General features: G+C 45.6%; 1 protein-coding gene and 1 pseudogene across 3 annotated transcripts in view; one reads left to right on the top strand and one right to left on the bottom strand.

Moving 5' to 3' along the window:
- The window catches only part of WDR93 (WD repeat domain 93), a 486,239-nt gene that overhangs the window by 156,357 nt on the left and 309,217 nt on the right, over positions 1 to 20,665 (bottom strand). For all 3 annotated transcript variants that reach the window (XM_085644428.1, XM_085644426.1, XM_085644427.1), the window contains one exon: positions 7,944 to 8,004. In XM_085644428.1, the coding sequence (XP_085500554.1) occupies positions 7,944 to 8,004 (61 nt within the window). The remainder of the gene's footprint in view (positions 1 to 7,943; positions 8,005 to 20,665) is intronic.
- On the top strand, positions 5,563 to 5,960 carry LOC146860519 (large ribosomal subunit protein eL31 pseudogene; annotated as a pseudogene).

The raw sequence follows: 20,665 nt of genomic DNA on the forward strand, positions 1-20,665 counted from the left end.
TTTACCAAAAGAGCAGATCGCTCAATACCCATAGCAATTTTGAGTATTTCCCCCAATGTGGGATTAGTGCAATAGAGTAGATGCTATTGCATTTTTTTAGAATAACAATTCAATACTATCTGATCTCTCAAGTAGTAGTCCTTTGCACTCTCAAAACAACAAATGCTGGCTGAAATTCTGAGGGCACCAACATACTGATCAATGTTTTCCTTGGAAGACTGTTTCCTAGAATAAAAATTAAATCGTTCTGAAACAACACTTGGTTGTTCGGAAAAGTGTTGGGCTAGTCTCTTTTCTGCCTCTACACATATGTTCCATCCAGCAGCATCCCCAATATCCTCTCCAGGAACTTGAACTTCTGGTAGATTGTCAAAAAGTGTTTGCCCTTCGGTTCCCAAACAATTGCACAAAATCGCCAATTTCCTTGCAGGGCTTTATCCGACTCCATGTAGCCACCAAGCAGTTCTTGAAAACCCATACCCAATGTTTCTATTCTAACTTGGGTTTGTTGGGAATGTCTAAAAAATGTGGAGGTTTCCTCACATTTCCACCACCAACTCCAAACTGTCATAATTAGCTGCCAAATGCCCAATTAACAAGAATAATAGTCAGGAGAATAGCTTCAGAGTTGCAGACTCAGATACAGTAAGGTGCCAACATCAGCCAAGGTTTGCAGAAATACAATTATTCTGCTGCCCAGATTCAAAGAGCACTTGATGCCTCTGTGTCAGAACAGTTGGTTCACAATATGGCAGCATGCAGCGTATCGACGTACTGACGTGCGCCGCACGTTCTCCAAACAGGCACGTCACCAACGATAGAAACACAAGCCTAAATGATGCATCAGTGGAATGCTGCGCGCTGATTGGCTAAATCACGGTGAGGCTGATTCCTAACTCGCGTCAACACGGACACAGTAACAGGCACCAATTAATAAAATTCCTGATCTTTTTCGGTGTACGTGTTCACCGAATACAGCAGCCAGAATCCTGCTTGGGGCAGCTAGGCAAATTTCACGATGACCATCTAGCATTGCACAGGAACTGCAGTTGGTGGCTCCCTGTAAAGATGAGTCGTCAGGAATACCTTGTAGTTAAGTAATTTATTCAGTTCAAGGACGACACACCAAACCAGGAGGCTCAGTGCAAATGACTCAATTGTCAACTCAACCAACTGTCATAAACTGTCAAAGTAGAACGTCCAGCTGTCAACATTCCAGCTGGTGTATCAGCCACGCGCAAGGAGAGAGTAGCGAGCGGAAAAGGAAAGGAAGAGAGAGAGAACCTCAAGGTTGAGAAAAAGACACAACACTCCCTTTGCTCAGAAAAGAACAAAAACCATTGCGCTGCCAAATATGTTTTTGCTAACGTTGAGGCTAATAAACAACTCCAAAGGTAACTAATCGACAATGTAGTTTATTTGCAGTTATCTTCATCAACAGAGCCCATCCTCCAGCATCTCTCCAACTCTGCCATCCTGCAACTGACTAGCCAACTGGCAACCGTATGTCAGCCCGCAGGGTAACGGAACTCGGAACGGAGCACAGAAGATGCACATAGTAGACAGAATCAATCGTGCCCACCAGGCCCGGCTCCAGGAATTTTTGTTTGGGTAGGCCAAGGGTGCATTCGGGTGAGCCACTGCGGGCCCTATTTGTCTCTTATATGTCTAGCCAGGCCTGCTTCCGGGCCCTTCTTTATTTCTTCTTAGTCTTACAAGGCCCAGTGAAACGCAGTCTTTTCCAAATCTCTTTCTAAATGTTATCACTCTCAAAAAGTGTTTTTTTCCATGTAATGTCCCTTTGATGGGAAGAGGAGATTTCTGAAGTGGGAGTATAAGCCAAGTGACACTACTCGGGCTCCCTCTGTGCGAGCCTTTAGGGAGAATCCCTCCTCATTACTACCTCCACCTGACCCCTGACTCTGCAGCGCACTCCCTTACAGGCTTGATTATCCACTTTTCTACCACCCCTCTCTAGTGCACCTTATCATATAGCTGACATTGGCCCCGAGTCCCATATCAGCCACCATCCGGTTTCACTTTCATTCTTCCAGGAAAAAAACATTAGTAAAATCACCTTCAAACTTGAAACATTGAATATAGCAGTAAATGTAATTAGCATGTACTTTAATGTATGTTCCACAGTTGCCCTAATGACCCGACTGTTAATTAAATAACCAAAAACAGAAACGCCATGACAGGGTCGGCTTCAGCGCTAGTGCGAAAGTATTTTTTGGCACCCCACCAATGACCTTTTTCTCCGTAGATACCTTTACTACCACCCTCCAATAGTGCCCTTTATCTCTCCATAGCCCCTCCCCTCATGACCTCCTCCTCAGACTCCCTCACTACCACCCTCCACCAGTGTCCCTCATCACTCTTTAACCCCCCACCCCATGACCTCCTCTTTGGATTGCCTCACTGCCACTCTCCACTAGTGCCCCTCAACTCTGTAGCCCCCCCACCCCATGACCTCCTCCTCGGACTCCCTCACTACCACCCTCCACCAGTGTCCCTCATCTCTCCGTAGCCCCCCACCCCATGACCTCCTCTTCTGATTGCCTAACTGCCACCCTCCACTAGTGCCCCTCATCGCTCTGTAGCCCCCACCCCCCTACCCCATGACCTCCTCCTCGGATTCCCTCTCTACCACCCTCCACCCTTCACCAGTGCTTCTCATCTCGTAGCTCCTCACTCAAATGCATTTAATTTGTTATATATCGCTACTCATATCGGTGTAAGGTATCACAGTGCTTTACATCATGCACACATTATACAGAGACAATAAATCTGTCAACAGGGAATGTCACATAAGGCAATGAGGATTACAAGGTATAGGAATCACGTCATCCATGCTGGTGGGCAATATATTTTATGAGTATCTGGTCTGGAGAAGCACAAACTCAGGATTTAAAGAGTACTCCAGTGGTTGGAGGTTGGCTTTACTGATGAGAATGTATAACTGCCCAAACAAACTCTTTTTTAGCAGCATTAGAATAATGAAAGACCAAGGAAGTTCTAACTATACCACCACACAAAAAAAGCGAAGTTTGTATGCAGCTCTTTGATGACAGTTCATAGGTCACCTTCCTATTTTAGGATTGCAACTTCTGAACTGCGAGTAACACAAGGATCTGTGTGACAAAGGCAGTAACCCACTAAATATAAAATTCAGTTTATCTGCATTCAAAAACTACCAACAGACAAATGATTGCTCTCCAGCAGGATCATAAATCACCAGTTATGGCAACATACTTACAAAACCCAAGAAGCAACACTGTGTTCCTTCCAGTTGGTGGACAGAGGGAGAAAGGACATGCATGACAAACATACAAACAGCTGTTGCTTGTGTGTGATGCTCTGGAGCCCTCTTCACATACCTGTACATTAACCAAGCCACAATGACATAACAAGGGTTTCATGAGCTCTGATGCAAGCCAAGAAAATGAGCGATTCTACCAGGGAAGTAAAAAACAGCCTCAATTGTGCCACACTGGGCTCTTCACACTTCTGAGCCCTAGTCCCAGTGGGACCTACTGAGCTATGCATGCAAGAAAAATACATTCCTGACTGGTACTGAAAGACAGTCAGTGGAGTCTGTTAGGGGGAGTGGTCTTCAGAGTGTCTCACTCACTCCCTCTGCCCCTGTTGCCAATTGATATCTTTGGCACTGCCAGTGAGCAAACAGGCTAATCAGTGGGAGGCCAGGCTCTAAGTCTCCGAGATGTGACCCCTAATAAACAGGAACCGGCATCAGTGCTTACTGCCATGATCCCACAACTGAATATTTCAATCTGAAGGTATAAGTGCTACCTGTGAAACACCGGCCATATGTCAGCTAAATCAACACCACACACAACGTTTCACATGCTTACAAACAGCACCTATAAGATATGCAGATCCAGATGAAGTATATTCCGAATTTAAAACTGCTAACACCTGGAATTGTTGAACATGGTAGGCAAATATCAGGCAAAACAAACTATGTCACAGCAATAGTGCCCGTGTTACAGAATAGTGTCCGTGTTGCTGAAAACATATCAAAGCAGTCCGAGGATGTGAGACACTCGCTCTTAAAAACAGACAAGAAGGCAGGTGGGATATTCCAGCCAGCTGTGAAGTTATAAGCAGCTGCTGCAAGTCAGGCACAAGTAAACAGAAGTCAGACAGCCCATCGGGGGAAAACAGTCAAGCAATATGCAAAACACTTGTGAAGCTTGTTTAATACCCACAGGTCTTCGTGCTGGTGAGACAGTTGCATTTCAGTGCAGGCAGTCCTGCACAAGTACCACGCCTCAGGGGTTAAACTAACACATCTTAGTGTGGGTGTCCACATCACAGCACTAAAATGCCTTAGTTATACATTATAGCATCCCTGGGACCACCTTAGGCCGAGGTGCACATTCACAGAGGCAGTTGCATTGATAACCAGCCAGCGCCCTGAAATTGGATTACTCTGCCTGCTATTGTGCTGCTACTGCTGCACAGTGCCTGCTGTCTGACAAAATTGCATCACAGTATCACAAAATGAAATCTGCATTTTAGTACGTGTCTGTGATATTTACTACAGTAATATTGACAAGTAAAGTTTGGCCTGGGATTCAGATCAATCAATCCCAGCCCCGCCCAGCTTGCCTCAGTCTCGCTGGGCGGGCCACCTGTCCGAGTGGTCTGTCTCAACAACATGTTCACAACAGCCGGAGGAGTCTCTGCGGCAGCACAAACAGGGGTGGCTCCACCGCAATGGCAGAGGAGAGTCACCCCACTGCCTCGCTCAGAGCCGGCTCTGAGCCAGCTGGCGCAGGGAGGGGCAGGGAATGGGGAGGAGTGCTATGTACACTCCCTAAGTGTGAATATGTGTTGGGCTCGCCGTCTCAGGCCGACCAAAGCACATATGGCACTTAGGTTTCTCCATTGAAAAACAGAGAGGGACCCTGAATCTAAGAAATAACTACAATTGGGGAACAACCCGCCAGGGCGAGAACAAGAGGAAAAAACATGAAAAAGGGGGACACCCCCTTTTTCATGTTTTTTCCACTTAGGTTTCTCCAGCCCGGCTGCATTGAACAGCCGGGCTGGAGAAACACCCACAGACTCCCTGGTCTGAGAAGAGCATCTCTCCAGCCCGCTCAGACCAATCCCTGTGCTCCTCTCACATAAGAGAAGCACAGGGATTGTAGGGAGTCCGTGACGCGGCCCCAGTGCTTGCTCGGACCAGAGAAGAGGAGGCCCAGAGGCGGGCAGAAGCTCCAGGTAAGTGTGTCTTTTATATTTTGTTTTTATTACCCCCTGCGCGCGTTCCCCCACTTCCGCTTCACCCGCCACACCACCTCTTTATTGTGGCAGCCGCCACTGAGCAGAAAGATAACCCCCAGCCATTGCCTAGCCTGCTGTTTACTGGCAAAGGCTCCTCCCACGGGTGTCCAGTGCTCAGCTTGCAGCAGGCCAGTGAGCAGCAGACCTCCGCGGCCTACAATTCTAATGAGCACAGCTCAATGGTAACTCCTCAACCATACTGCACCACCAGTCACATCACGGTGTGGTCATTGACTCTGCTTCGATATGGCTCCTGCTAAGAAAGGGATGAGAAGAAGAAAGGCAGATCTTCTATCAATGAGGTGGTAACTAGCGAATACACCATCAATGTCCACAAATAAATCCATATAGTTGGCTTCAAGCGGCGTGCACCCCGTGCTCTGAAAGCAATCCATAAATTTGCAGTTAAGGAAATGGGAACTCCAGATGTGCGCATAGACACCAGGCTGAACAAAATAGTTTGGGCTAAAGGAATTAGGAATGTTCCATACCGCATGCATGTGCGCCTATCCAGGAAACACAATGAGGATGAAGATTCGCCCAATAAACTATACACATTGGTCACTTATGTACCCGTCACCACATTTAAAGGTCTCCAGACAATCAATGTTGATGAAAACTTAAGTTATCTTGTGTTGAAATAAAAACATTTAAAAATGACCGCCGTGTGGCGTCACCTTTGCACAGTAAGTGACGTGAGTCAAAGCGAAGAAGTTCAGTACAGGACTGAACTTCATCTCTTTAAGAGACTTTCCAACAGATGATCTTCCCTGAGGGGCATGAGTGCCAGATGGAGGATAGCAGAAGCATCAATTCCAGTGTCGGAGGTTGAGAGTGCTGGAAATAATGGAGCTGTCATTTTAAGTCTTTGTTGTGATGAAGTGTCCGTATTGAAATTAGCTATGAAAGACCATGGTGCAGTGCATACCAGGAGCCACTTGGACTGACCCTGTCTGTAGTAGTTTAGAGTTGAAGGTTTGGCACTAGGTCCAGCCACAAGTTGTTTCTTCGAAATAATTGTCATTCAGGTGGTCAAGGTCACCTGCATGCATACCCCTCCTGTCACCCCATTAGTGCTAAGGTAACACATGGAGATGTGTTTATTATTATGCTGCTTTAAAAGAATCCGAGAGCTGTCATAGTTGCAAAGAGAGAAGTGTAGCATTGAAATACTGACCAAAACTTGACATTTCTGCTTAATTCATTTCGATGCTTGTTCTGAAGGGTCACAACATGAAATTGTCCTCGCCTTTTTTTAACTGGAAGGGAGGTTTCTGTGGAGCTTAGTCTTCATTTATTCTCCCACGTCAGCAAAGCACAATCTCCTTTCACTACTGGCTTTAGCTATTCATTTCTGATGGTAGTATTGAAGGCTTCAACTGCTACCAAAGTTGTACCGATTTACTCTGACCTCTGAAGGCACACAGTTACTGGCCATATTAAACAGTAACAAAGCAAAGGAAGACAGGGTATAACAAATATTCAAAAAACCTTTTTCATACGTGTGATTTACCAGCAGAGAAAGTACAATGTGAACACGCGCCATTTCCACCTCCATAAACTGGCGCGCTCGCACATTCACCCCGTCTTAGTGGGGAGCCCAGGGGAGCGCCCCCACGGAAGTAATGCACAATAAGTATACGATGTTCACAAATGTACAATACTTCAGCTCTTTACATGGTTAATTGAGAAAGTGTCACACCTTTGGTAGTAAAATGACACTCACAGTACCCCGAAGCCATGGAAATACCGTGCATAAGCAACTGGAATAACGGCGGCTACGTGCAGGCGGCATCACCAAAACTTTCTAAAAGACAAGGCAACTAAAGCTCTGATAGAGCGAGCTATTGGGGTACGATTTTACCCCAACTTACTCCTGGCATTTAACGTTATTTCCTTAGCACAAAATGCATCCTCGTGTCCAAAATAGACATGAGGATGTATTAAGCACTAAGAAATGACACTAAATGCTGCAGAACACGAATGTGAGCTGCCATGAGCTGCTGCTCGCGCTCGCTAAATGTGCTGTAGTGTAGGATATGTTACCCCAAATTACTCTTAAACGAGCCCGGGTAATCGCGTTATTATCAGTAATTCCAAGTCGAGGAGTAACGCGTAACTACCAAAATTACTCCAGTTACACCGTCGTAATTTACATTCTGCCCAGTCCACCCTGCACCTGGCGGATGCATCCGTTCTCCCTCTGAAAACTTTACTGAATTGAGAAACTGTTGCCCAGGGCAGCGGCCTCCAGGCTTGAAGCAGCCCAGCTCTTGAAGCTGGGGCTCCTCGCTCCTCAGCTGGAGTCTATGGGATCTTGTGCAAAGAATGGCCTGCATAACATAATGCAATGGTTCTCCTTTCTTTGGGATAACTCAGTGATACCTCATCACATGTATGGGCCCTCTAGTAAAGACATCAATATCACGTGTCAGGAGGAGACAGAAGAGAACGTTTGCCAGTATTTGTGTGTATCTTGGTAAAGTTACAGGACATTAAACCTCGTGGAATTCTGCCTGCTAAAAGAAGACATCTGTTAAACATCATTGTGCGTCAATTCATTGTGTCAAGAACGACCCCTAATGACGTGATTAATGATTCATTAAAACTGACAGTTTAACACTTACAGCACCAGGCAGAATGGAAACTGGCAGAACTGCGCTGATCCGATCACCGCCATTTTCTGAGCTTGAAAAACACAAGAACAAAAAAGAAATAACAGTCAGAACTGTTCTCAAGAATGAGTTGTCTTTACTAATGCGGTAAAACACTGAGGTAAAAGTCCACACACAAACTGTAATTTTTCAGATTCTGTACCTAGGAGAAAAGGAGATAGAGAGAAGGGGTGTGCTCTCAAAGACATCTTGAAGGAGTGGCTACCTTTTTGAAATAGAAAGTGAATGGATGCATTCAAATTAATTTGAAAGGCTGAGTCTACGTCTTTAAATAGAAAATATCACAATATTTTGTCGTACGACCTCCTCTGTACTTCCTTGTCTCAATCCTTACTGAATGAGGTGTGCCAATCCCTCCACACCCTGGCACCACTTGACCTAGCTAAAGCAAAATCTTTCCAATCCTCCTCTCTCTGCTAACGGGCCATAAAGAGATCTCCGCGTACATGGAGCATAGGCTAAGCCGAAAACGAGTTTCTGCTGATCCTGGTCTCTGTGTGACATGAAGGACAGCTTCTGGGACTAGGCTTACTGAGCTGAAGGTCAAAAGGCGTGCCACTTCTTCTCTTTTCCTGTTTTGATGTCCCCATGGCTCCATGGGAGTGTGGCTAGGCCATGTTTCGGTGTCCTTATGGGTTACCTTGCCGCCCACCCTGTTCTGATGGGAGAAGGGCAGAGATGATACCAAGAGTCTGGCCTGCTGCTCTGCACTGCTGGTTGCCGCACAATGTCTTGGATCAGCCTTGCGCTTCACAAGGTGGAAGAGCGGCCTGTGGGGTTTGGGCACTTGTTGGTGTGTTCTCTTCTGCCTGGGTGCCGTGGTGGGCTTATCTCTCACTACCTCAGACTGTAGGATGACTGTTTTGGTTTTCTGTGGTGCTCTCACTGCTTCTCTGAAGCTGCATAGGTTTGTTGCTACTTTAGTCTGTTTTGTGCAGTTAATGGTGTGTGGATTTCCACAGTAGCTCAGATTCCATTCCCCTCTTCGGCACAGGTTTCTGGCCTAGAGTTGGATCCTGGATGCGATGTCTCGGCTGATCCACTTTTTGGTGCTCTCAGATGTAGAGAGTGCAGTCCTGTCTCTACAGCATCTGCCAGAATTGTCCTAGGGAAGCCATAGCTAGTTTTGTCACTTTTGGTCCTCCCTACTGGAGTTTGTTGGGGGTAGGATCCCCTCTTCAATTGCCCCACCTTGATTGGGTGCTCTGTTTCAAACTTTGTCAGGTTTGATATACGGAATGTAGCTTTCTTTGACTCCGATTGCTGTCCATACTCTTTTTCGCTCGGTCTAACGGAGAGGTGGCTGATGAGGTTGAGTGTTGGAAGCTTGCGCTTTGGTTGGTGCCCTTTTTTCCCTGTCACCTTGCCTGGAGTCGCTCGGTCCAGGGTTTTTAGTGTGTGCCAGGTTGTGTGACACATGTAGTTCTATGTGGCTATCTGGTCTAAGACATTTGTGGCTGCCTGTGGATCGCCCTTGTTCCCTTCGACAGGTTTGCTCCTATTGGTTGGCCATGATTGACTTGGTGCTGAGGTCATTTCTCCCCTTGTTTGTGGGCTACCTCTATTGTTTTGGTGTGCATTGCCTCCCAACAAGCATTGTTGGTGGCTGTAATTGAACCTTTGTAGGATGTGTTGGTTGTCCCTGGCTCCAACCTACACTCTGGCACTTGCGAGCTGGTTAAACTTTTGGTGTTGGTCTGGCCAGTTTCCTAGGGGCACTTCTGTCTGCTGGCAGTGTGCTCTGTTATTACCTCAGCCTTTTTAAAAAAAACATTTGTTTTAAATAGATCTTTTTATTTAGTTTTCGATAGAGAACAGTGTAGGCCATACATTCATGCAAAAATGTCTATTGTATAAAACAGTAATCCGACATCATAGGGGAAGGGGGTTCCACTCAGTCATTGCATACAGAGTACAAACTGTCTAGGGTATGAACAATAGTAGCATCCTCCTCGGTGTTTCATACAGGTGTAATTGACAGTACTCTTAATCATTAACGGGGTAACAACCATGCAGCCACAGGGGCCTCCCTTTTATATGTTCTACTTGCCAAACAAACAATAAACCGAACCAAATGTCAGTAGACCTTCCCTCCGTGTCCCCTCTCTTCTCTCTCATTGTCAGCTGCATGGCTACTTGCACCTATCAATTTCCCGTCGCCCCAGCTCATCCAGCCACAGTCGTTTACAGGTGTTAATATATGCTGTTGTGTCGTAGTGCCCCCTTTCGCCAGAGCCACTGGCGGGCATACAGGGCAGTGTCATCCAGCTGACTCAGCTCTGTTCATGGAACAAAGAAAACAAGGATTGATCGAGGGTGCGCATCAGATTTGGCTTCAAGTGGCAGCATTATCAACTCTTAGTGCATCGTCGTCTGTCCGCCGCCTTTGGTCATCTTCAGAGTAGCAAGCACAAGTGCTTCTGCTTTTACCAATCTCAGCAAATCATCCAGCCACTGGGTCAAATCAGGCACTCTCGGATTTCCATGTCATTGGTATTGGTCATTTTGCCAAAACTAGGGATACGTCTAAGCACCTTGAGAGGTATGTGAATCCCTTTGGTCTGGGCATTAAGCCCAACAGGCATGATGAAGTGTCCAACAGGAGGGTTCTTTCAACCAATTCACTGGTGATCTCAAGCACCTACCCCCAGTACCATGAGATAACCAGGCACTGCCACATCACATGGAAAATCCTGCCTGTGGGAATTGACAGTGTGGACATATGGAGCCACACCTTCATACATATGGACAATACATGCGGGGGTACAGTAAGTTTGGTGTAAGTAATTGAACTGGGCACATTTAAGTCCGGTGTTGTGGGACACCCTTCGAACAAACTCTAGGACCTTTGATTTTCTTGTGCCAACGCTTCCCTGCTGATCATGTTGGAGATATGATGGTTTATCCTGCTGATGGCACTATTGCCTGGCTCCTTGTTGGGGTAGCCATGCCTGTGACACATGTTGTGTTCAGTCCCTTGCTCAAGCTTTTCTGTCATATACCCCTGCCTTCCTACTGGGCTTATTTGTGTCTATCGATTTTGTTTGGTGGTGGCTGGCTGGCTGTTCCTGGTTCCTTGGAGCATTTGTTACCTTTATGGAGTTCCCTCCTCCCATCCTGTTATAGTTGGGATAAGAAGGCTTTGATTTCTTCTGTTTGGGCTCTGGGCTGTGTGCCCTTTCTTGCGTCCTCTTCTGTAATCCTGCCTCCCTAGTGGGATTGGAAAATATATGGGGCTGGTTATTATGTTTGCCTGCCCTTTGCTGCCTCCATGCCTGGCTTGAAGCTTTGTTTTTTTATCTTCAACTTGGTATCTCTTATATTAGGTTCAGCATTCCTTGGCTTGAGCCAAATGCGGTATTGTTCCCTGTGCCGGGTTAAAATATATTTGATGAGGTGCAGACATTCTTCTTTTATGGAGCTTTTTTAGATAAGGTTTTGCCCAGTGCTAGTCCAGCACAGAACGGATTTTAGCTGGATAAGCAAGTCTGCGCTATTTAGGCTCAGTTCAGAACATAGTGGTTCCATGAGAGTGCCTGGGCCTAGATGCAGCACAGTTCTTAAGAAGAGATTTTCAAAATTCTTGAGCTCTGTTGCCTTTCTGAACCCCTAGATATCTGCCCCATTCACGGTCAAAGCTACTCCTTTCATTTTATACATTTCTAAGATCGATTTTATTACTCTCCACCGATGTTATTCTTGTATTGCAGCACAGCTCCCAAGTTCCGACTTTTTTCCTTTGCTTAACACATAACAGGTTGCGATGGAAACATATGCCTAGATAATCAAAGCAATTTGCTCTAATGAGCTTCAATTAACTTGAAATGTTTTCTTCGAGTAGCTTTTTCCTGACCATGAACTCTATCTTGCTTGCATTGATGGTAATTTTTTTGAGGTTGGAATAATTTTGCATGGTTTGTATTAGAAGCACTGCAACATCAGTCACAAAGAGAGCCTGTACATTTTCACCTCCTTTTCTCAGTGTTTCCAAGTTCAGTCCAGGTGCAACTTTACTAGCGCACGGACAACCATAGGAAAAGGCAGGGTAGATTTAAGGAGTTGGTTGAAGGCTGATTTCACTCAGTGCTTCATTTTTAAAAAACGTAAGTGCCAGGGCTCTCGTCAGTAGGCCACTGCAGCTTGCACCACACATTGCCCCTGCCAGCACAGCCAATGACAGAACCAACATAACTACTGACCATCACACTCCTACCAGTGTGATCATTCAGACTATTTCAGCACCCAAAGCTATAAGAATGGCTTGAGCGGAAGGTAATAGTAATTTTTAAGGTATATTGAATTAATAATGGACTGTTGTTGTGGTCACCTCTAAATTATCCAGACACCGCCCCCTCGAGGTAGACTGTCCCAAGCGCTGGAGTTGACAATTTAGTGCAGGTGCCGGGCATCGGAAACCACCGGCTCAAAACTTTGTAGAGCGCAGTATGGTACTTTGTTGTTTTTTCACTCCTTCATCTCCACTCTGCCTATTGCTAGAAGAATTAGTCCCCCCCTGAGATTTTCAGTACCCCCTCCGAAATTTGGCTCTAGTTGCGCCTCTGGTTGAGTGAGATACACAGGGTCAGAGGCGAGCTATGCTTGCTGTGACCTACAACACATCTGTGCTGTAGTATCCTTCTCCTCACTACTCAGACTACCTACCTGGGAGGAAGCTAGGAGCTGGACTGTTCTACCAGACAACCAGAAATGCTGGCTTGTAATTGTACAGTAACTGCCCCCTGAAGAAAGGCACTCCCCAAAATGCACTCGGGAAAATGTGTTTGAGCACTATGATGTCATGGGTTTTATCACAGCAAAGAAAGGATGTATATGCAGTGCCTAGAGGTGTTTTTAAAGCTGCTCAACAGGAGACACTTATGTACGACAGCAGCGTGCACAGAGCGAACATCACCAGTAACATACCTCATCAATTTTAGAGTTAGCCTTGTACCTGAGAAATGCCACAGTCCACGTCCCCCTGCCCTCATCTCAGAGGCAGAGACAGGCCTATAGTCACAGCCCATCCCACACCTCACAGGCACAGACAGGCGTTCTCTAAGACCTCCCCTGATCTCTGAGGCACAGACAGGCCTTGTCTCATCCCTCCCCTGATCTCAGAAAAACAGACAGGCCTACCTCCTCAGCCCTTCCCGCATCATAGTACCTTTTGTCTCCCTTTCTCTTCCTTCTTCCCCTTCCGCTTCTCAACTTCTGGCATGGGTCAAGCTTTTTAGTCATTTTTGCAAGTTACTAGTTTGGAGGCCTTTCTTGGCATTGTTAAAGCAAAAACCCAACATCCTATAATGCACATGCTGTTAGCTTAAAAATCCATTGCTGTCTCCAGTACACATCTGATTTGTCGTCTGTAATTCTTCATCTGTGTCTGTGGAGGTGGCTGTCATTGTTGTCCCTTTTCTATGTCTATGACAGTTATCAAATAGTCCTACCTTTATGTCGACCGCTACTGCAAACTGTAGTCAGACTTCTATGTACTCTGCCCCTAGAAGGGTGACCACAGGTGTTCCACAGGGCTCTACTTTAAGTCCTCTCCTTTTTAACCTTTACGTTACCCCTCTGATTTACCTAGCAGAGGAACTGGGAGCGAAGATCATAGCTTATGCGGACGATACTCAGCTTCTCTTCACCTGGAAGGAAAACGACTTGTCCCCAGACCAAGCTAAGAACTGTCTCTCCGCCGTTTTCAAATGGCTTGCACTTTCACAGCTTAAGTGCAACGAGGACAAGTCGGAGATTCTACTGTATGGCTCCTTCCCTCCACATTTTAGGGAGTCAATGTGGCCTACAGAGTACCCTATGCCAAAATCTATCGCCAATCCAGTGAAGAATCTGGGGGTGTGGTTCAGCGAGGACCTTCGGTTCTCCCCTCAGATAAAGAGAATTGCTGGTATGTGTTTCGGCATACTGAAATCTCTCATAAAGTTTTTGCCTCTGCTGCCTAGATCTGCAAAGGAGATAGTGACACGAGCCCTTATCCTATCGCGCATTGATTATGCCAATGCACTTTACATTGGCTTGCTGGGCTACCAACTGAAAAAACTACAAACTATACAAAATGCGGCTGAGAGACTTTTGCTTGGCATTTCTGGAAGATCTAGTATCAAACAACATCTTAGGGACCTTCACTGGCTTCCTGTGGCCAGTCGTGTCCTGTTTAATGCCCTCACTCTCGCGCATGGAGCGCTGCATGGAAGGGGCCGCCCTATCTTAGAAGGCGTTTTAGCTTTTACGAGCCCAAGAGACAACTGCGCTCTGCAGCGCAACGTTTAGTTGTGGTTCCCCGCTTTCGCCTCTCTCGCAATGGGGGCAGCTCTCTCTCTTTTAAGGCCGCTGTAGCCTGGAATGCTCTTCCTTTCGAACTTCGGAACACTCAAGACCTCAGGCTGTTCAAGAAGCATCTAAACACTCTGCTGTTTAATTAAGCTGTGCTTCACTTGGTTGTATGTTGCTTGTTGGCTGCCACGCCGGGACACTCTTGAGCAGCCGTGCACGTTACAAATGCCAATAACATAACATGTCTATGAACTGTCCCTTTTTTTTGTTTTGAGAATCTGGCCACCCTATTTTATATGCATGTGGAATCCGCAATCTGTAGCTCATTTTATTGTGTCGGTGGCACTAAAGACGTAAAAGAAGGACAATATTCCCTCTATACTTAAGAAAGCTTTCTATTATGTTTGATGGTGCAGCGTGTGCAGCTGAGCTAGTGCTGGTCGTGAATGACAGGCAGAAGGAAAAACTATGTGAAGCACCAACTACCCCCAACTCCAGGCATTTAATTTATGTGTATGAAGAAGAAATTCATTAAAAAAACTGCTCTGCCATAGAAGGATCCGAGATGGTGGACTGAGCGATGCAGTCCCCGGGCGCTCTCTGCCCACTGATCAAATTAAGCAATACCCGTAGCGAAAAAAGGCAGTTTTATGAGCAAGTACAGCCTTGTTGGGGAACTAGGCCGGCAATGCACCGACATCTGACTTTACACAAAGCAATGTTGGTCCCTGCAAGAGAAACACTGCTGAACAGAGAGAGCAGGCTGACTTCTCACGATGGCAGGAGGACTTGGACCCTTTAGCATGACTTGGCTGGGGAGGCTGACAGTGCAAAATGTGAACAAAAGGATGTGGATGCAAAGGAGCGGCACCTCGAACACGACAACCCCAGCAACAAGGAGACAGTGAACAGCTTCCCTCTGCCCTGAAGAGGTATGTGCAGAGAGTCATCTATGTATTGAGGACTTCAGGAAGAGGGAGTACCAGAAGGCCTTTAGCAGGACTGCGACATGGCAATATTGAGCCTCAGAGTAGAATGCAATCCATAGGACCTGGAGGTTCTGTTGCATATATGAGCACTTGTGGTCTGGGGCTCGGGCCCTCTGGGAGTAATAGAGGTGTCCCATTCCAAGTGGCACTTCATGAGCCCCAGACAACAGAAGGAATGCTTACAAGGTTAGGACTGAAACCTTGCTGAGACAGGCCGATTACATCTGAGGACAGAGGAGCACTAAGGGACATTGCAGTGAAATGACTCTCCAGACTGTGGGGTGGCTGGAATGTCGCTCACTAGTGCTTACAATAGAGGCCCTGAAATGATGGCACAGAGGATTGCAGACAACTAAAAGGTATTTTGGGGGACTTGGGCAGGTAATCTTCCATGTGAATGGATGAGGAGTGCTTTAACAGTGGGCTCAGGGTTCATTATACATTAATAGTACCACAAGAAATGTAGGACGCTATTTGGGCTAGTGTCTAGCTAAGACCAAGATACAGCAACGCTAAAGGGTGTCAGCACAGTAGCATTGATGTTCTAAGTTATATTAGGGCTGTTACTGAATTAAGAATTAGAAAAGTACGAGGAAAAGTATATTTAGCAAGGAGGGGACCGCGTATATTAGGTTGGTTGCACCAATATGATTTATACGTAATCTGGAATCCCAGGGTACCAGATCAGCTTACAGTAACTGAGTGCGTTAATACTCAGAAGATCTTAGCCAATTCAAAGTAGATGTTTGATTCAAATCTAGGTATGGCTAACAAATAAGTTCATAAAACTGATTTGAAATATGGCGAAGTGCCCGTCAGGCACAAATCTAGGAGAATGCCAATTTTGATTAGAGAGAATGTAAAGGAAATGCTAAAACAAATCATATTAGATGGTATACCCTGTTAAGGTTGGTACATGTCGTTTTTTGCAATAAAAATGAGTGTTCCACATACAAGAGAAAGGAGATAAAAAGATACATAATCATAACAATTGTGATTAATTCATTTCATGTCTGGCACAGTCATCCTTGTGTACCAGACAAAGCCCCCAAGAGTGGACTCATGTGTGTCAATGGTCTAGCCCTGGCGATAATGTCGCAAACTTTTATATATAATTTACATACATTGCACAAGTTTGTATTTTAATCATGAATAATACGTAAATGTATGTTTAGCGGGTAAATGCTGGTATTCAGCCATCAATTGCCAAGTGTATTAAATGCACATGCTGGATAGAATTAAATCCACAATAGGTAGCTGCTGGTTTTCATGCATCTGTTCGCCGAGGTGATTCGTGCTCAAGCCCTGTATAGAATGCTAAAATACGTTCATGCCATAGTGCCTAAAGGGTGTTACTGGTACATAATCGTGCTCGTCTTAGTGCCCCTGGAGAGCTGATTAACATAACCTTCCCAGAGCGGCGATCAGCCATGCCCCATCGGTCTGGGCAAGGAACGTGCAGTCAATGCGGGCTGCAAGAAGATAGGGCGAAAGGGCACGAGGACAGGGTAAGAGGTTAAAGAGGAAGGAGCGGGTTATCTCATGATAGGAAGAGTAGCACTGGAAGATTGAGGCCGCCAATGGTGGCTCCCGATATCCATGCAGTGTCTATAGGCCGCAGGACTCACGTGTCAGCAGCGCTCCTCTTAGATTCACCCACCCCATCCCTCTGCTCGCCTGGGTCTAGGAAGAATGTTAGCGGAGGGTTGCTTTTGACAGCGTCGCTACCGAGATGCTTGGGAAGATATGCACCGCGCATGGGCGGTGGCCACGTTGAAGTGGAGTCTAATCAGATTTATAAACACACTGGATTATCACAGTTCGATGATAATCTTCTATATCCAAAGTATCCAGCCATGTCGGACTGATGGCAAAGGCCTGTGGTGTAATTACATGTTAAAGTGACATGGGTGGACAAGGGAGTGACCATAATAAGTAGTCCGTTTTTATGTACATATCCGTGGGCCATGATATAACGTTGTGTACATTGGGAATCCTCCTGCATGGTATGTGTATTGTCAGGAGACAGGGATGCTGTCGTCAATACTGGTCACAGATGCTTATTTGTGTGTTGTGGAATACACAGAGTGAAGGATCCGTTTGGCTCACATGCTGGGGTGTTACTATAAGGTCACGAAAATAAAGAAAGATGGGTGTGTCTTCTAAACAGGGGAGTGCTTAGTCTTTCATAGTTCGACGCAAGGTATTAAATAATGTAAGCCCTGTTTATGTGTGTTGAGGCAGAACACCCTACGTTCTTCTCTTTTGAATAGCGTTGTCGTGTCCCATATGGGGTTGGCTTCTAGGACTGCCCATCTCAAATCGTCTGGTGGATGTTTTAACTTGTTGAAGTGGTTGCCAATCTTGGTTGCACTGCGGGCACATTGAATGGTACTCCTATGTTGCTAGATTCTGGTCTTGATGCTCCTGGTTATCATCCCCAAGTAATGGAGGTTGCCTGAGCAAGTGATGAGTTGGTATGTTGTCTTTGCGTCCATGTGAAATCATTGACCAGTTTAATCTTCATTGATTGTGTGGTAAGGGGATAAAAGCTGCAGGATCCACTGGGTACTGCCCAATCACTGGGGGTAGAGCTCGGAGAGAAGATTGTGTTGGATCTTTTCTAGATTGTGGCCTAGTGTGTTCCCTCAGACTCACTTTTCAGTTCAATTATGGAACTGTAGAGGACTCTCAGAGGACTGTCCTGCTGCCTATGGCCTGCTGTGTACTTCAGAGGACTGCCCTGTTGAACCAAGAGGACTGCCCTGCTACCAGAAGCCTGCCCTGTGCCATCAGAGGACTGCCCTGATGCTTGAGAACTGCTTTTCTGCTTGAACCCAAGAATTTAAGAGTGACTCCAAGGGCTAGTTGGCTTGCTTCCTTATCAGAGCCTCAGGGAGAGAAAAGGTTCCAACCACCTTAAATCCACACCTGGACCCAGCGTGAATGAGCCCAGACTCTCCAAGTGCTGCCCCTTGGAATAGGTGTTAAAACTACACAGATAGCCCAAATCCCAAAAATGTCAGCCAAAAGGTGCTCTGAGAACCAAGAGAAGACCAGGACCTACCTGCGCGCCAATCTGCCAAAGGTGCACCACCACTCGGCCTGACTTAGTGGCTGCTCCCACTATGTTCTTCTGTGCAGCAACAAATCATGTTCAACGGCTCCTGGCAAAGAGGGTATTCAGCTACGCGGAGCCATAAAAGAGATTTATTCCAAATGTAGAAATCTTCCGGCTGCCTTGCCCTGCTGAACTTTACCTTCTCAGACAGTTTTCTTCTAAATTTCTTCTAAGTCTGAATGTAAGCGGAGACAGGGCCCAATCCACTTCATGTCCGAACCATCCTCCATCATGGTCTGCCATAACTTTCGACTTTGCCTCAGTCTGGCACGACTATATGTCCGCAGTTGGCTCTTTTAGGTGCTTTTTTCACTTTAAACTTTAACAATTCATAACTCCTGCTCTGTTGATTGCATTTTTGTATCAACTAATGTATTACAATTTACTCTATCTTTCTACATTGGTGTTGGATCTTTCATATGTGTGTGTGTGTGTGTGTGTGCGTGTGTGTGTTTGTTTTTTTGTGTCAGGCAATTTTTCAATATCTTAGGTGAGCTGATAGTTAGTCATTCTGTGATAATGTATCGGGATAGCTTTATCTCTCACCAAGCCTTGGATCCAAACTTTATGTGTTGTCTCGTGAGGGTAATTTAGGACAAACATTTATAAGTAAATAACTAAAAAAGAGATTTTGGTTGCCTGGACTAGATGCGGAAGCACATAAGTGGATTGTGAATTGTTTAATTTGTAAGGAAAGTGAGAAATGTTTGAAAGCAGGGGGACTGCAGCCACTAGTCTGCATATAGAAAGTCCTGTTGGACTGGCAGAGAAAACTTGCCTTGATTACATATGGCCTTTTGGTCTTCACCAGAACATCGGCGATACATCATGGTAGTGTTTGATACATATTTCAAGTGGATTGAAGTGGCGTTATGAGGTCCATAATCACGCAGTCTACCATCAAGATACTGAACAATATTTGCTGTAGTGAATGTTTACCCTTCATTCTTGTAACAGGCAATGGTATGCAGTTAACTCTGTGGTGATTAAATCTTTTTTGAAGGGTTGTGGTATACAACTTCTTAAGACTACCTTCTATAACTCTCATGAAATGGGCTAGTGGAACAAATTAATAGGTTGATTAGGGGCAGCATACAGACAGCAGTGACGGTAAGGATTGTCACCGTTCGCTGCCTACACTCTCATACTCAACAGCAGGGGGCCTGCAAGCAGGACTTTACAGTGTTTAAAAAAGCTTCCAGACCTTCCAGTATATCCATATAATGACCTCCAGCCTGTTAAACAGTATTCTGAAATTCCAGTTTATTCTAGATCTCTGCAGGGTTTTGTGGAAGCCAGTTTGATTTATTTTTCGAAAAATACCAATGCCTACACATTCCCTGTTCACTTCTTCAGCACTACTCTTGCAGACCAAGGATGGGTGGGGGAATTCAGCACACATGTTGCTTGAAGGTGCGAGCCTGCTTACACTTGACACCAATGCCAATACTGATGATCAACTAGTTATTATTCTAGCCAGTCCATAGAAATGAATCTATGACAGCCTGAAGTAATAGTTGAACTCTTCAATTTATTTTAGAATTCTTTTTTTCTTTTTTTTACTTATTGCAACTTTTTTTCAATTAGGACAAACTTGTAGAAAAATACAATAAACAAAAACATTAATCAACTTTCAATCCACAGACATCATACTCTCACTTCATCAACTACTTCTCACATTCAATAACTTCCATTCAAACCCATTTATAACCCACACTATCTTCCAGCCATACAAAAACCTCCCTTTCTGGTTCAGCAAACCTGTTTGATATTTTGAAACCAGAGGGAATAACACTATTATCATTGTTAAGGTTTATTTTGCATCCAGTTCTCTGATTGAAATGTTGTGAATGTGAATTGTTTTGAGTGCATGATAAAGAAAAATCTAAGAAAGAAAGGCACCAGTGCTTCAGTTCTGTTTGGAAAATCTAGCACCCGGGTGTCCAACATGTCCAACATGGACATTTACATTCCGAATATTTTGCTCGATCCCTCTCAAACACCTCTGTGCCAGAATCTGACTTAGGGGTCCATTACAATCGCCCGTCACCGTAACGGCAAAAGGGACCGCCCGCCATATGTGCGGTGGTCCCGCGATTGAATTTAGAATGCGCCCGCCGCATTGGCATTTTTTACATTGCGGCAGGAGGTGCTATCAGCAGCACATGCTGCAATGTAAAAAAGGCATGAGGTGTATTTGCATGCACAACGTGGCAGGCACCGCGCGGTGCCTGCCACCTTGTGCATGCAAATGCAGGGGGGTACCATAGGTA

The sequence above is a fragment of the Triturus cristatus genome, chromosome 3_1, assembly GCF_964204655.1.
Source record: "Triturus cristatus chromosome 3_1, aTriCri1.1, whole genome shotgun sequence".
In the NCBI taxonomy this organism is placed as follows: Eukaryota; Metazoa; Chordata; class Amphibia; order Caudata; family Salamandridae; genus Triturus; species Triturus cristatus.